We start from the raw sequence: 16,578 nt of genomic DNA, 5'->3' as shown, positions 1-16,578 counted from the left end.
GGTAAATGAAACATATTATAGCCATCCTTCATTGTGTTCAAGTGTTTCCCGTAAAACTGTTAAAATTGTATAACAACTTTTTTTCCTGCAAACAAAAAACTTTATTTTGTAAATACTACAACTTTTTAAAACTAAAAATATATTAAACCGCACACAGCTTGTGAAACAGTTTTTACTACATACGTATGTATGTATGTATATATTTGAAAATTTCTTTACCTTAACTTCTCAACTTCTGCCTTCAAAAGAAGTTGTGTCACAATTTAAAAGTTTTATTTCTCAACATAATTAAATCTGGCAACACATGTCACACTATAATTTCTCATGCAGTCATGCATCCATAGTGATACATCCACACAAAACTACAATTTAATAATGACAAAAGTCTGTCTGTCTGGCTGCTATGATTTTAATAATTGCAAACGACAATGTCGATGACAACAAAAACTAAAATAAAAACTATATAAAAACAACAACAACTGCAACTCCGTACAATAATAATGAAGCCAAAACAAAGCGATTGTTTTCAATACAAAATAAAATGACAAAAAACTTAGGGAAGTTAAAAATTACACGAACAATAAAAATAAAACTTTAACCTAATTTATGAATTTCCTATTAACACTATGAACATATTTAGCAGAATGGCAGTTGAACTTCGTTATAACGAATTGTTTAAGAACTAAGATAAAGACAAAAATATGCAAAAATATTCTTAATACAGGAGTTTAGTTGTTCGGGAACGAGTTACGAAGCAAAGGGTCTTCAGTTTCATCGGAAAAAAACTGACGTTATCCTACAATGACATTAATGAAAAGTAAAATGGTTTTATTCCAAAAAATTTCGTTTTACTCTTTGTGAAAAAGAAAAATACTAAAATAATTTTGCGATCGGAATAGAATTCTGTGAACATTCACGAGTTTTTGGAATAATTTGAATAATGAGCTAGTTATTGGTATATTTGGGTTAAATCTTTTTTGTTGTATGAATATTCTGCATTTGTTTTGCAGTTTTAAGCATCTTTTAGAGAAAGTAAAGTTCAAAAAACTTAATATAAACAATTTCCCGGGATTTCGGTATTGAAAACTTTGCGGAATTCCCCGTCCCGGTCTACCGGCCAACCAGCCGAATCGACACCAAAGCCAAATATTCATGGCGCTAAGGTAATTATCTGTATTTGGTGGTAGCAAAAGGATCCTATCTATTATGAGCTACTGAAATCTAGCCAGACTTTCACAGTGATCCTGTAACGAACACAACTGATTCATTTGGCCGAAAATCGCCCAGAATATTCGGCCAGACATGAAACCATAATATTCCATCATCACAACGCTAGGTCACATGTTGCAATCCTGTTAAAAACTATTTAGAAAGAAGTGGTTAGGAAGTTTTGCTTCACCCGCCTTATAATCCAGACCATGCCCTGTCCGACTACTATTTGTTTCGATCGATGCAGAACGCTCTCTCTGGGACACGCTTCACATCAGAACAGAGTTTCCGAATTTGGCTTGATGCGTTCTTGGACTCAAAATATGTGCAGTTCTTTTGGCTCGGAATCCAATGAATCCCGAAAAATTCACAGTTTGTCGTGGATTTTGGGCTGGCTGGGCTGGGGTCATCGGTGCCTATTTTTTTAGAACGACGTTGGCCTGGCCGTCAACGGCAAGTGCTATAGGTCGATGACAGTCAACTTATTTTGGTCTGAATTGAATGATATGGACACCAACGACATGTGGTTTCAAAATAACGTCGCTACGTGCCACACTGCTAATGCAACACTGTACATTCTGCACGAGCGACTTAAGTACATGGTCATCTCACGTGGATGTGCTGTGAACTAGCCACCGGGATCATGCAATTTGAGCCTGTTAGAATTTTTCTTGTGGGGTTTTCTTAAGTTGAAGGTCTAAGCAAATAAACCAAAACCACAGCGGCCCTCAAAGCCAACATAACCCATGCCATCGATCAAATTCAACCTGATTTATTCTCCAGATTCATGGAAAATTGGAAATTTCGGATGCGCGCTACCCAGCGAAGCCTCGGCGAACATTCGCGAAATGTTACATTTCATACATGATGACATCGGTACGTCTTTCAAATGAATATAAAATGTCGATGATGATAGGAAGCGCTTAATGAAAATACCCTTTATTTAAGCTGGAATAAATACTATCAGCCCAATTATGAATAATAATACCCCGGGAGTTTTTCCCTTTTCTTTTGTTTAACATTGAAATTGACTAGAAAAATGGGAAAATGGAATAAACTCTCAGGTAATTTTTATTCATAATTGGGCTGTATATAAACCTCATGTTAAGAACGACATTAATGCTGGTGATCTTAAGTCACTCTAAATCTTCCAAATGATAGCGTAATGTAAAAAGAAAATTGTAAACTTCCTATTTTTGCACTGATAATATGACGTATAATAGTATTTCCCATAGAAAATATTGTAGAGCAATATTAAAAGGACCACAAAACGATGAAATAAAACTAAAAATTACTGTTAATTCTTTAAAACTATGAAAACAATTAAATGAACTCAAGTCTGAATAATTTTCAACTATAATTACTGTTATATTTAAAACGACAACAGGTTAAATATCAATAGTTTCATTATTTGAATAACAAATTTTGACAGATGTTAGAAATGACATGTTTCCCTTAAAATTTAGTTTGGAGTTTAGAAGTTTTGTGCGAGCAAATGAGCAAATTATATCGAATACCAACCAGAAAAATTTATGTTTGAATGCTCTCGACTAAATAACCGTAATTGTTGTAGAAGTAGTCAAAGTTGTTATTGTTGTAGCAGTAATAGTAGTAGTAGTATTGTTGTTGTTGTAGTTGATGGTGGTGGTGCTGTTGTTGTTGGTGGTGGTGGTAGTAAGAAGTATTTGAATATCCTTTTCGTTGTTGTTCCAACATGTTATAGACAAATTTATGCTGAACACAATACAAACATTTTTGAAGCAGAATTGATTGATTTTTTTCCTTCTTTTTGCTTTTTCGTTGATGTATTTTTTTGTAGGTTTAAACTTTGTAACATTTGAATTTCTTCTTGGAAAAATTTTGATTTGATTTTAATGAATTTCTTACAATTTTAAAAGAAACTCAACTAAAAGCCGGCATAAATTTTTCATAGGGCTTTTCAAACTTAAGCAAATGCTGTGAGGTTTTAAAAAGAATTTTTTTTCAAAATTAAATTATTTCATTAAGAAAACCCAACACGTACTTATTTATTTAATTTTTTTTTTCGATGTAGTACAGACTTAATCTTGTTTTAATCTCTTTTTAAACATAAACAACAAACCGAAAGGAAAAAAAGAACAAAAACTTAAAAATCAAAAAGAAACAATATTTTGTCACTGCTAATCTTGCGATTTTTTTTTATATTTATTTTTTGTTTGTTTCACTTTTATGTTTCTTTTTGTTTTATGCACAAAATTGTATAAACATTTGTTGTTGTTATACACCACACGACCACAAAATTATTGAAATTGATTTTTACAAAAGAAAAATAATCCCGTTATCATCACCAGCAAAGAAGTCGTCTAATAACAAACTGTTCTAAAGGAAACTCGATAAACATTAATTTCCTGCTCTTATTTAAAGAACAACACAACAAGCAACCAATCAATCCAACCCAACCGGGTCGTACCCAACCGAACCAACATGTCATCCATCGAACCAGCAACCCAACACCCCACAACACAAAGATGTGTATTTAGCGGGTTTTTTTTTTGAGGGATGAAAAAAGAAAGCTGTTTTATAAGCATAGCCAAACAAGTAATGGACACAGTGGGGTTGATTCTGTTATAAAAATACATACATTTAGATCCTGTATGCCAGTGGTTCCAACCGGTTTAATGAGGCATTTTCGACAGTCCCGTAGAACCCCATTTATATTTTTGTTGATAAAGAAATGGTGTAAGTAGAAAAACCTAGTCCTATATTGAAAAAGTCTTTCGATTTATTAATTTTATTGTAAACAGTACGTTCTACAACAAATTGTTGTGATTGAATATTAATAACCAGGGAAACAAATTTTAAAATTTTTAAAAAATCAATTCAATTTCTTTAATAACAAAATATTTATATTAAAAAAATAAAAAAAAATTATGTTGTAGTATCATACAGAATTTTCCTAAGGGCCTTCATCATGAAAAATATAAAAAAAGAAACTTCTAACCTCTAAAGTAATTTAATGAATTGTTGTAAAATTGTTTATTTTTGTTTTTTACTCCTTCAATTTCTTAAAAACTTCACGTAGCATTGAAAAAATAATTATACAGTTAGAATCAAGGTATAGATTTAACTTTAAAACTAATTATTTCATAATACGTTTATACGTAGCTTATTCGCAAATAAAAATAATTTGCAATTAACTAACTCCCTGTTTATATGTCACTTTGGTTACGGAAAATTCTTATTTTTTTAAATGTAAAAATTAAAGAATTAAAAATTCTTGTTTGTCTTACAATTCTTAATGCAAAAACGCAATGACAGTTTAGTAATAGATTAAAGAAACAGTTTGCATTTTATCTTTAATCTAGTACAAAACTGTCGTAGGCGTAAGATGTTTACGCCAACCACGATAAGGGTGATTTAAAAAACGAAAGAAAAACTAAAAACGTTAAAAAATCTTAATGCAAAAACGCAATGACAGTTTAGTAATAGATTAAAGAAACAGTTTGCATTTTATCTTTAATCTAGTACAAAACTGTCGTAGGCGTAAGATGTTTACGCCAACCACGATAAGGGTGATTTAAAAAACGAAAGAAAAACTAAAAACGTTAAAAAATATGGCAATGTTTAAAATCTTATTTGCAAATAGTATCGTTAATCAGGAATGGTTTTCGTGAGTTAGCTATTTGCAAATAAAAAATTTATTCACTGTTTATACGGCAAATTTTTTTATTACAATATTTTTATTTGCGAATAAGCCTTGCGTATCAGTTTTGGTCAAAAAACCCGTAGACCGTGTTATTGTTGCTGGATAAAGAATACATATAATTTAAGAAGACATCCTTTCTTTTACTCAAACAAAATTGAACAAAAACAACACGCATTGTTTTCCTGAAAAAAAATCTTGCATAAAATATTCATATTGTTGGACATCTTAATTACATTTTCTGTAAAAGAGACAGCCTAATTAGTAACGCCTTAAGGTATGTGAAGAATTTTTCACAAAAATATCTTGCAAAACATGTTTACATAATTTAAGGCGCAAATTAATTAAGCCTAATTAGTAACGCCTTAAGGTATGTGAAGAATTTTTCACAAAAAAATATTTTTTGAAAAAATACACCCTGCTATTGGATTCTGTGCGCCTGGTATTTGACAGAAATTTTAAAATTCAATTGAGACGAAAAAAAATATTTTTTTCCTGTTTGGCTTGATGTTCATGATTGAATGAATCAAATTGGAATGATATAAGTAGAATTTCTAGGAAATTGTACTTTTTCGATATTTTTTATATAAATATTAAAATAAAACACATTTATTAGTAGTTTTTAATTTGTATTTTTTAATTTATTTTAAATATAATACAGAATATTTATTTAAAAGTTATTTTCTTAAAATTAGAAATAAAAAATAGCTTTAATTGAAATGCTACTTACTTTTATATTGTTTTTCATAATATAAATTAACATTTTATCTAAATTTTACAAAGAATTAATGGCAAAATAAGTAATGCATTATAAAAACACTAAAATTATCATTTGTTTATAAAGAGTTATTTATTTGCAAATAAATAACGTATTTTAACTAGAAATTAATAAATTAGTAGCAGCATTATAGTTGTATAATACCCGCCTTTTGGATGTGCTTTCAAGTATCTCTCTGCATTGTAGCTTTTTCACAAACGATTACTAAACCAATTGTTAACCAGGCACATTTTCCATTCAAAATTCATGTTTAAAACCTTTTGCAACTTTAATAATCATTTGTGTTTTCAGATGAATACCATTAGCTTATTTGTTAACAAGTTAAGTTAGAAATATTAATGTCCAGCTGCTACTTAGAAATATTCCTCATTTTTTTAATCTAGAAATAAAGGAAAATACAAGATTACTAATCACACGTTCACTAAAAAAATACCTATGTAGCATAAAATTATTTTGTTTAAATTTTAAAATACTTTGCCAGCTAAAACATTAGCAGCACTTGCTGATAATACACCTAACAACACAGTTGGTCACATGTACAACATGTTGGCCCTCGACATGTATGCAGTGCACATGACTATTTATTAACGAAAATCATATTAACCCATTTTATAGGGCATCACAGACAACCACGGACGATATTGTTTGTGGAGTCGTCTTGCTGGTAGTCGTCAGTCTTCTCCCACAACTCAAATTTGTTATTAATAAGACTATTTTATAAATTGTTTGAATTTTTCTTTATGTATGCAGTAGAAGCAGCAGCTGTAATACGAGACATTCACTGATGTTGTCCAGTATGATTTCTTCGTTTTTTTACAATTTGTTTCTATTTTTTTTTATTTTGATTTTCTTTTCATCTTGTTAGATTAGAGATAAAGAATGAAGGAGGTCGGTCATTATCATCACAGTACAATAGTTTTTTACATTGTCTAGAAATTTATGACCGAAAGAAGAAAAAAGACCAAACACACACACATTGAATATGAAAATTAATGTTGTATGTACAACAAAAGGAAAAATAATGACATGAAATGAAATATTTTTATGAATGGATGTATAGTAAGCAGTAGTATGAATGTGCATATGTGCTTGTATGTTCATCATACGTCTGCTATGAGCAATCAAAAGTATCTTAGCAACATCGTTTAAATTAAGACAACATATGAGATTTAACACTAGTCAAAACCGATATGGATTAAGGTTTGGCAATGACTTACATATATCTCATTTAAAGCTAACTTATAAATACAATAACAAATATCTGAAAAAATTGGATCAATTATTCGAATTCTGGATCATGTGAATAATACAATATAATGATTAAAGGCCTCCTTCAGTTTGAAACATAATATTGAAATGATGGTTTTTAATTGTTTTCATTAGAACATTCTGTTAAACACAAAATTTTCTATAGAAAAAAAATTTTATACACACAATTTTGCACAGAAAAACACTTATAAACACAAATTTTCTATGGTGCAACTGTTATACACACTAGTTTCTATAGAAAAAACTGTTATACAACTAATTTTCTATAGACAAAATTTTTATACTACAGAAAGAACTTTTATATTGGGTGTATGACTTAATAAAATAACGACTGCATTTTTCGAAACTACAATCAATGAAAGAATGTTAATCAATTCTGATGTTTTTGCATCAGAAAATTAATAAAAACAAATGTAAGTCATCGTTGCAATAAAAAATTCGCTGCTTATTGTGTGACTAACTAAACTATGATTGGTTTAAAAGTCTTATCCCATGTGCCCTTCATTGTATGGACAATTTAAACACAAAATTGGATGCATCCAAGTGCAAAAAAAAGACATTATAAATCCAAGAGGAAAAATATAACGTGCATATTGCCTGTCTTAGTGAATTAGTTTTGAACTTGAATTTGTTGGAAATATTGAAGATTTGCAAAAAAAAAAATTTAGAGGTTAATTTTATTTTACTTAAAATTAATTTTGGTAGCTTTATTATGAGCAGTCTGGTCCCAAAATGCACTCAAGATTATAATTTATTATAACCAAAGTTTGGAGGCCAGCAATTCTGTTTTATTGGAATCCATAGAGTTCAGAAATACTTATAGTTTTCTTTGATAATTTAGGTTAGTACCTTTTTTATTAACAATTATAGTGAAATAACGATGTTCTTAAAGTTACGACTTCAAAAATTGATGTTTTCTTTTATTTAAAAGAAAACTATAGAGTGGAATAGATTTTGCAAAAATAAGAGTATCTGAAAAATAATTTGGTCTTTATGTTCCATTTAGAGGGTACTATATTTTAAAATAATAAAAAGTTCTTTCGAAATATTGTTGTCCAAAATATTGAGGGAATAAGGGTATATCGTACGTGACATAAAACGGAACTCATTTTGAGGTACATGTAGAAATATGCGAAAATATCCGAATTGTGAGAGGCGTTATGTTTTCTATTAATTTCTTACACTAAACGAAATATTTTTCCTTTACAAACCGTCATTTTTAAATAAAAACAATCTTTGGATGATTTTATAATAAATAAAATTTAATATCGAACGTGACATACCGTTCATTTCATACTACAAGCTAATTGGGAACCTAGTTTTCGCCGCAATTTTAGCCGAAAACATACCTTAAACCTTTAAAAATTAAATATAATCAGTTTAAACTATTATTTTTGTCTTTAAAACGTTGTAATATGATCTAAATGCTTTCACGTAGTAACATTTTATTATCTTCTTCTATTCAAATCATCTTGAAAAAAAAATGTTCAAGGGTTTTTGTGTTTTCAGTCGTGGTATCGATTCTCGTGGAATTGCCCATATACATATGTTTTACCTTTCAAACAGAAGAGACTTATTGAAAATTGGTTGGAAAATGGTTGTGTTACGGTCGTTTGAGTTTCAAAAAGTCCACTTTTTCAACAAATTTTCATTTTCTTCATGTTCACGGCAGTTAAATATTTTTAATTTAACGAAAAATCATATATTAGTTTGTCATTCCATTTGTAATTTCTACATTTTTCATCGTTATATATAGCGGAGTCGATACATCCATTTCCGTCTGTATGTTGAAATCAACTTTCCGAAGCCCCAAATTTTTTCCTTTTTTTTAATTTTTTATTTTTAAAATGGGTCAAAAATAGGTCAAAATCGAGGTTGTCCTGGTTTTTTCCTTATATGTCAGCCATTTGTGGACCGATTTTCTCGATTTTAAATAGCAATCGAGACGAAAGAATTCCCGATATATTGATGTATGAATCACGTATGCAAGTTATTTGGGGGCCACGGAAAGTTGATTTCAACATAGTGGCGGACAGACGGACATGTCAATATTGACTTCGCTATCTATAACGATCCAGAATATATATACTTTGTGGGGTCGCAAATGAAAAATGTAGAAATTACAAGCCAATTGACAAAAAAGGCTAAAAACCGGTTATTCGAACCGGTTTTTGATAGAAAAAACCGAAAACCGGTTTTTAAAAATTATGCTTTTTCGAATTATTCGAAAACCGTTTTTTAGTATATGTCGAATATTTGACAACTCTAGTTTTTGTCTTCAAAAAAACCGGTTAATCGGTTTATATTAAATTTTTATTCAATATGAAAAATACGCTAATTTAAAATTTTTGAATTCTTAGGCAATAATTTTATATATTTCACAAAATATTGTCAAATGCTACATTATTTTATAAAATTAATCAATATTTCAAAAAAATTGTATCATAATTTTTCAAAAATATGCTTTTGAAAATATGTTTCATAAAACCGGTTAATCGTCTTACAAAAACCAGTTTTTCAAAAAACCGAAATGTTTAAGAAAACCGAAACCGGTCGCGTTTACAAAGATGAAAAAACCGGTTGACCGGTTTTCGGTTTTGGATACTCTAGTTGCTATTTAAAATCGAGAATCGTCCCACAAATGGCTGACATACATATATGGAAAAATCCAGGACTACATCTATTTTTGGCGTATTTTTCATCTATATCGGGATTACTAAGCATTAATATAGACAATATGGATATCTAATGAGATCGATATGTCAATGTCCTTTGCAACGACGAATGTACTATATAAGGCCATACAATGGGTAAAAATCGGGAAAAATATTTTTTAAACCTGAATTTTTTTTACCAAAACAAATTTATTTTGTCATAAATTTTATTTCACTAACCCACATTAACACGAAGTCTGATTAGGTGCTAACTAATAGTTATACTGTCGTTTAAAATTATTTTTGTATGGAAAATGTCAGTATAACTATTAGTTAACACTTAACCAGACTTCGTGTTAATGGGGGTAATAAGTTAAAAAAAATATGTATAATTTTTTAAAAAAATTAAAAAAACAACTTTAAAAAAAATGGTTTTATTTGTTTACCTAAAAATTTTTAAAATTATTATTTCAAAGTATAATTTGGTGAAGGGTATGTCATTTCAACTTCTCATTTATAAAGTCGCAAATGAATATTACAGAAGTGATGGTTATTAACAAGAAACCTTTACATTCCATTTTTAATTGTAACACTACTTTGCCAACCCACCAAAACAATTACTCTACAGCGGCCACAAAAACATATGCTCGTTCCGTCATTTCCTTTTAATTAATAATAATTAGTTTTTTTCCTCTTAACAAAACCCCCAAAAAAACATCAATTAATTTTTCTTTTATTTTCATTAAAACGTTCATTATATTTGGCCGACACGACGTACACTCGAACATATTTTTAACATGAATATTGCACGGTTTTCATAGAAAATCACTAATTACGTCTACAAAGAAAATGAGCAAAAACAAATTAAAGAAATGTAAATTTTTAAGAATTTCCATGAATTAACTTTCTCGTACAAATTTGTTTAATTTTTTTTTTATTTTGCTTATTTATTTGTCTGCCATTGTGTCTGCGTAGGAATTTCAAAAAACAATAAAAGAAAATCCAAAATCACAACCAACACAACATCAGAAATAAATAATAAAAAAAACAAGAACTGAAAGTGTTGTTTATATTTTAGTGGGGAAAAAGACACAATTACAAATTTTATTGAAACACGAAGAAAACAAAAGACCACCAAATGATCACTCAAAACATTTTAAAGCTCATTGAGAATTTCATGGGTGTGTGGCCAAGATAATAGTGTTTGGAATTATTCGAATAGGGAAATTAGCGAATGAGATTTTTATCACTTTAAAAGTAAAAAGTATTTGAAAACTTTGAGGTTTTTTTTAAATAATTAAACCATTATTCCTTCATTACACAAGAACAATTTCTTATTCAATGATCAATGTGTCTACATCCAATTTATAAATTCAATTTTGTTACTTCTTTTTAATAGGTAGAAAACCATGATTCAATGCAGTCACAACTTGATCTACAGCCAGATGCAAAACATTTTCATGAACATGTCCGAAACGAAGACTGACAACTCAGCGACAGCTATAGCAAACGAAATGCACTTTTCACAGTAAAGAGGACAACAGAGCACCTTTTACATGAACAACCAGATGCAGAATGTACCTGAGAACAGCCACTAAATCTCAACAGTTTCTATGACTATAACAATACAACTAAGAGAACCGAATAATTGTGTTTTCTTAAATTAAAAAAACATCACTAAAACAATAAACCGCCACTCTTTGATATAAATGAAATTGTTTACATATAAAACATTAGTTTTAGCTAAATACAATTCTAGGAATTCATTAAAAAACATATTTTACACGTTTTGTATGCTGTCGTCTATATAATTTTCACTATCTAAATAACTTAATTAATTTTTATTCTAAATTATGAAATATTTATACAAATTGTTAAGAAAATGTCTTGATTATTTATCAAGATAATAAAAATGAACAAGTGACCGTCATTTATGATCGGCCATAAATTTAGAGAGACACACAATTTTCTGGCTCATTAATAGGTAAAAAAAGATAAAACGATAAATAAAATAAAAAATTGTAGAGTTTATTGGCCAACAGAGGCATGTAAAGTTTTAATATGTATAATGAAACCAAATTATGACAAATTTCAACATTAGATAAGCTGTGAGTGCTGAAGAGTTGATCTTGAAAAGCTGAAGAAAATATTGTTCATGAATTTGATTAGTTTATTTAATTAAGAATTATACTATCACTAGCACCAAATAAATTATAACACTTTTTAGTGATATGCGGAGACATCTTATCTTCTTTGCATGCATAGTAGGGTGAGTCAATTTTTTTGACCAAAAATCTTAATGGTACATGTTCTACGAAGAATTCTAATCAACTTTACCCTAGAAACCAATATGAAACTATGGGACAGTCGCTAGAAGGCCTTATAATCAAAACTCTTCCGTTCGAACAGAGAAAACTATTGGTACCGTAGCTGCTGCCATACAAAGCAGCCACAGCGTTTCGACAAAGAAATTATCTGCACAAATGGGTGCCAGTAGGCAGGTCGACTTTTCAGACAATAATGCATAGGACTTAGAACTTATTCCAATAAAAAATTCTAATAGCTAATGAACTTAATTCAGCAGACTTGCCGATTCGCTTGGAATTTTGCCAGAAGATGATGATGCTCATTTCGATCAGAAACTGTCGCATATGGAGTGGTTCCAACTCAGAAATACAGCATGAGACGGAATCGCATCCAATTCGCATCACAGTGTATTGTCGGGCCATACCCCCCGGATCGCCTGACCTAACTCCATCGGACTTTGTCAGGAATTTCTTTATACGTTTTCTTCTTAAAGTTACATTATTCAGATTCGTAAAATTTGGTCATTAGGAATGAATCAAATTGAAATTTTAAGTTCTTAAATGCCTAACATTAAAACTTCTAAGGATTTATATACATATTTAGAGAAAATAATAACAATAATAGTGATTGAAATTGTTGTATAAACAATCTAATTTTAAAAATTTCTATTTCGAGACATTTGGTTTCCAGAGTCTTACTTCTTTTTAAACCTATTAAAACTACGATTATCACAAGACCGGTCAACTGCCACTATTGAAATTACAAACCCTTAAAAACGTAGCACCAACATTGAACAAACAAATATAGTTATTTCTTACTCCTTTTAAAGCGCTGGTAAAAGTCTATGAAGACAACTTATGCGAAAAAACGTCATTGTTAATATTTCGTAATTTCCTCCTGGGAAGAGAAAATTTCCGGATATTTAAAAATGTCCCTAGGGTAGAGGTCTGTCTAACATATATGTTTTTTTTATCATTTTGACCAAAAATAAAAGAGTTATCAATGTCCTAGACACTTTAAATTACCAAATCGTAAGTAAGCAATCTGAAATTAAATATTAGAATAAAGGCTATGAGCAATGTTTTTTATGAAATAATTTAATCAACTTTGTTACCAAAAACAAAGATTATTTGAAATCCGCCTATTTTTAATAGTTCCCACGCAAATTTTAACTCATAACAGGTTAAAATTTGCATTTTTAATCATCATTTAGTGTTTATTAGAATTGAAAATATTTTTTTTGTAATTTTGTAATTTTGATCAAGTTATAATGGGTTATCGATTTCAGACAAATTGTATAATTAAACAACTTTGAGAAAATGAAATGAAACAAATTTAAGCAAAGTGCGAAAAAGTGGTTATCGCAAAACTACTTTGCATTTTTTCAAGACAACGATCCCGAGCCCACATCAGGTGTTGCAAACCTTTGGTTGATCCATAACTGTCCCAAACATATAGAAAAGCCTGCACAGAGCCCAGACTTTAATGTATTTGAGCATCTTGGGGCAGAATTAGCTAGGAGAGTGCATCAAATGAAATTTAACACATTAGTTCAGCTAAAAGACTCCTTACTTGAAGCATGGAACTCAACAGAGCCGGAAGTGAGCCAAAACATGGTAAAATCGATTATAAAACGATTACAGGTCATTCTAGACAACAAAGGATATGCAACTAAATATTGGTCGAACACTTTGGGATTCCTATTTTACTTTGTCCGATTATTTTTAGATAGACCCCTTTCACACTAGGCAATTTAGTTGCGCAAGTCTCTTGCACAACAACAAAACAGCATGCAAAATTTTCTTCTCCTTAAACCGACATTACCTCTGGCATCTACAAACACAAGAGACTTGCGCAACTAAATTGCCTAGTGTGAAAGGGGTCATATGTAGGAATATAGTACTTATGCTTGCTTTATTTTAAATCAGTATTCCAATACAGCGAACAAAATATTTTAAAACGATCGAATTGAATTGAAACTCAACATTTTGGAGTGTAATATAATAAATTTCCAAAGACAAACTAATTTTTATATTGCAAAAAGTTGGCCTTCAGTTTTTAGGATAAAAAAACCATTGAAAACGTTTGCTTTTGTGGAAAATCGGCAGTACATATACAAGAAATGAAAATAAATTTGGCTACCGTTACCGCTAACCTATTTCGTAATCGATATCCATTGTTTACCTGTTCATATATAAACATGGAATTACAAAAATTATTTTGAGAAAATTTATTTTTAGACGAGCAAAAAGCTTTTTTTATCCCTTTCAACTACGATTAGAGTTAAAAAACCAACACAATGTAGAATGGAATATAAAAAGAAAAAATAAAATCATTTGCATTTGCATTATCAGAACTATAAAACTTTGTGTAACTCTTATGAATTCTCAAGAGTTTACAGAGTCTTTCAAAAGATGCGCCTAGTGGTTGCTTGATAACTTAAAAGCGAAATGCACATCGAAACTAAATTTAAATTACTCAAATTTTTTTTTACTTTTTTCTGTAGTAAAAAATTGTTTGCTCCAACAGCGATGAGTTTTTAATTTGTAGGTTATTCATTTTGATAAATAATCTATTAATTTTATTTACAAATACATCCTTGATAAATAATTTTCGATGTAGGAATAATATACCCCGCAAAACTTGCTAGTCTTTTATCAAAATCAATCAAATAGTAAGATTTAGTATTTATGTACTAAATTTATGCACTAAATTATTGAAAAATTCACTGAAATTTATTGTTGGGGATAAGTAGATCATCAGGAAACCTTTTCCCAAAAGGTTTTAGAAAAGCTAAAGATATAAAAAACTATAGAGTGAATGAGAATTATAGACACTCAAGCTTTATTTGTATAAATATCAAACACCAACAAACAGGGATTTTATCTTTTCTTACATTCCCTACTACAATTGATTGGTTTATGGTTGACTCGAACTCTAGTTTGAAAGTGGGTTAAGAAAACAAACAGTTTCTATTGCAAAATAAACCAACAAAATCTAACTCGCTTATGCTTTTTATAAAATATGAGAACTTCTCATTTTTAATTACATTTTTGTTGTCGACCTGGAAACTACTGCTTGGGGTCCTCAATTAAATAATTACTAGATATCTTTTTTAAAAATATATTAAACAAAGTTTTAGCTTACCTTAACCCTAAAATCACCACAAATCTTTGAACATATTAATCGTCATCTAAACGCTTACGGGCATTTCCTTTGGCAGCAAATTTGCGCTTTTTAAATGATGTTGAAGTATTGCTAGCAACTTCTGGATCTAAAGTTTCAATTGTCTTCTCTTTAAAACGTTTAACTGGAGGTTCATAGGTTATTTCTGAGACAACGGGAGGTACATAGTAGTTATTTAAAACTGGTAGCTCCAAATCAATCGGAGCCGGAGCAGGTCTGCAAAAGTAATAACACGAATTAAATCTACATAAACATAAATTAGCAGTTACATTAACTTACATATTTTCCACCACCTGCCATTGGCCTATTTCGGGTGCTTTGGCTTGTTCTTCGGTTTTAAAACCATCTTTGCGCTCTTCTTCTGCCTTCTGCTCTTGCTTGGTGGCTGGTTGTCTATACATCTTTAAACGCTCACGATTATAACGCGCCACTTCTTCATTGACATTCTCACGAAATTTCTTGGCCTGCTCGGCTTCTTGTATTTCTTGTTGTTTTACCGCCAAATCATTGATACGTTGGTATTCCTTCCATGATAGGTAACCCTCTTTGGGAGCTTGCCATACACTTTCATTGGTCTTTACATTCCAATAGTATGAGTAACCATCATCATTTACACCTTCCACCCACAGCGAAGCATTTGGCACACTGGAATGATCTATATATGGTATGCCCACACGTGGACCCACTTCGCCCCCCTCTTCATCGGAATTACCAGCCAAACGCATGGGATCAACTTGTCTAAATGTATTGCTTTCTACGCTAGATGTTCCTGCACTTGTTGATGGACGCACACCAGCCGTCATTACAGCATTTATAGAGCGTGCCGTTAAATCCCCACGACTATGTATGTCGTGGGCATAGGAACGCATGGCTGCATCTTCCATTTTGCGTATTTCAGCATCCATTTTACGTTTTTCCTGTTCAGACTTTTCACTGTTACGGCTAATGTCTGTTATGCGTTTGGCCACATTCAACTTATGTCGTTTGCCATTTTCGTGGAAGGAAATGCTCTAAAATGTGGGAAAATAAAGGATGATCATATATTTTGTTTAATTTTAGTATAAACGTTTTGTTACCGCTTTATTGTCACTTATCCAGCATTTGCAAAAATCACAATATTTGCGCTCATTCGATTTCCAGTAGTCCGCCCTGTTATAATAAAAGTTTACAATAAATATATGTGGTTTTTATTAAAATTTTTAATTATTCTTACATTTTTATGAAAAATAATAGTAAATCTGGTTTTGTTTTTTTTTTCCTAAACAAACATCAACAACAACTGTGGTGAATTTATGACATCAACTTAAGGTTGCCAGATAATGAGTAAAAACATCTGTTGGTTTAAAGCTGCCACTTGCAATAGCGTAGTGGCCAGACTTGTGTAAAAAAAGTTGAATAGAAAAAACGTTAATTTTGAAAATAGTTGTAATATTAAGCAATAGATGTCAGCACATGAAGCTAACATAATTTCCTTTTGTAATTAATTATTTAAC

The 16,578-nt window shown here is 30.4% G+C and overlaps 1 protein-coding gene across 1 annotated transcript; it reads right to left on the bottom strand.

Annotated features, from left to right (window-relative positions):
• Nucleotides 1-5,499: 5,499 nt before the first annotated feature.
• Nucleotides 5,500-16,327, bottom strand: LOC135950298 (WW domain-binding protein 4). Its single transcript, XM_065499844.1, has 5 exons — nucleotides 16,299-16,327; nucleotides 16,162-16,234; nucleotides 15,365-16,095; nucleotides 15,047-15,301; nucleotides 5,500-6,048 (listed from the first exon to the last, which is right to left on the bottom strand). Coding segments are annotated over exons 1-4 (1,026 nt in total). The 5' UTR covers nucleotides 16,301-16,327; the 3' UTR covers nucleotides 5,500-6,048; nucleotides 15,047-15,081.
• Between the last annotated feature and the right edge of the window lie 251 nt (nucleotides 16,328-16,578).

The sequence above is a fragment of the Calliphora vicina genome, chromosome 2 (genome assembly GCF_958450345.1).
Source record: "Calliphora vicina chromosome 2, idCalVici1.1, whole genome shotgun sequence".
NCBI lineage: Eukaryota > Metazoa > Arthropoda > Insecta > Diptera > Calliphoridae > Calliphora > Calliphora vicina.
Note: the sequence above shows the minus strand (reverse complement) of the source record. Positions and strands in the feature narration are given on the sequence as shown.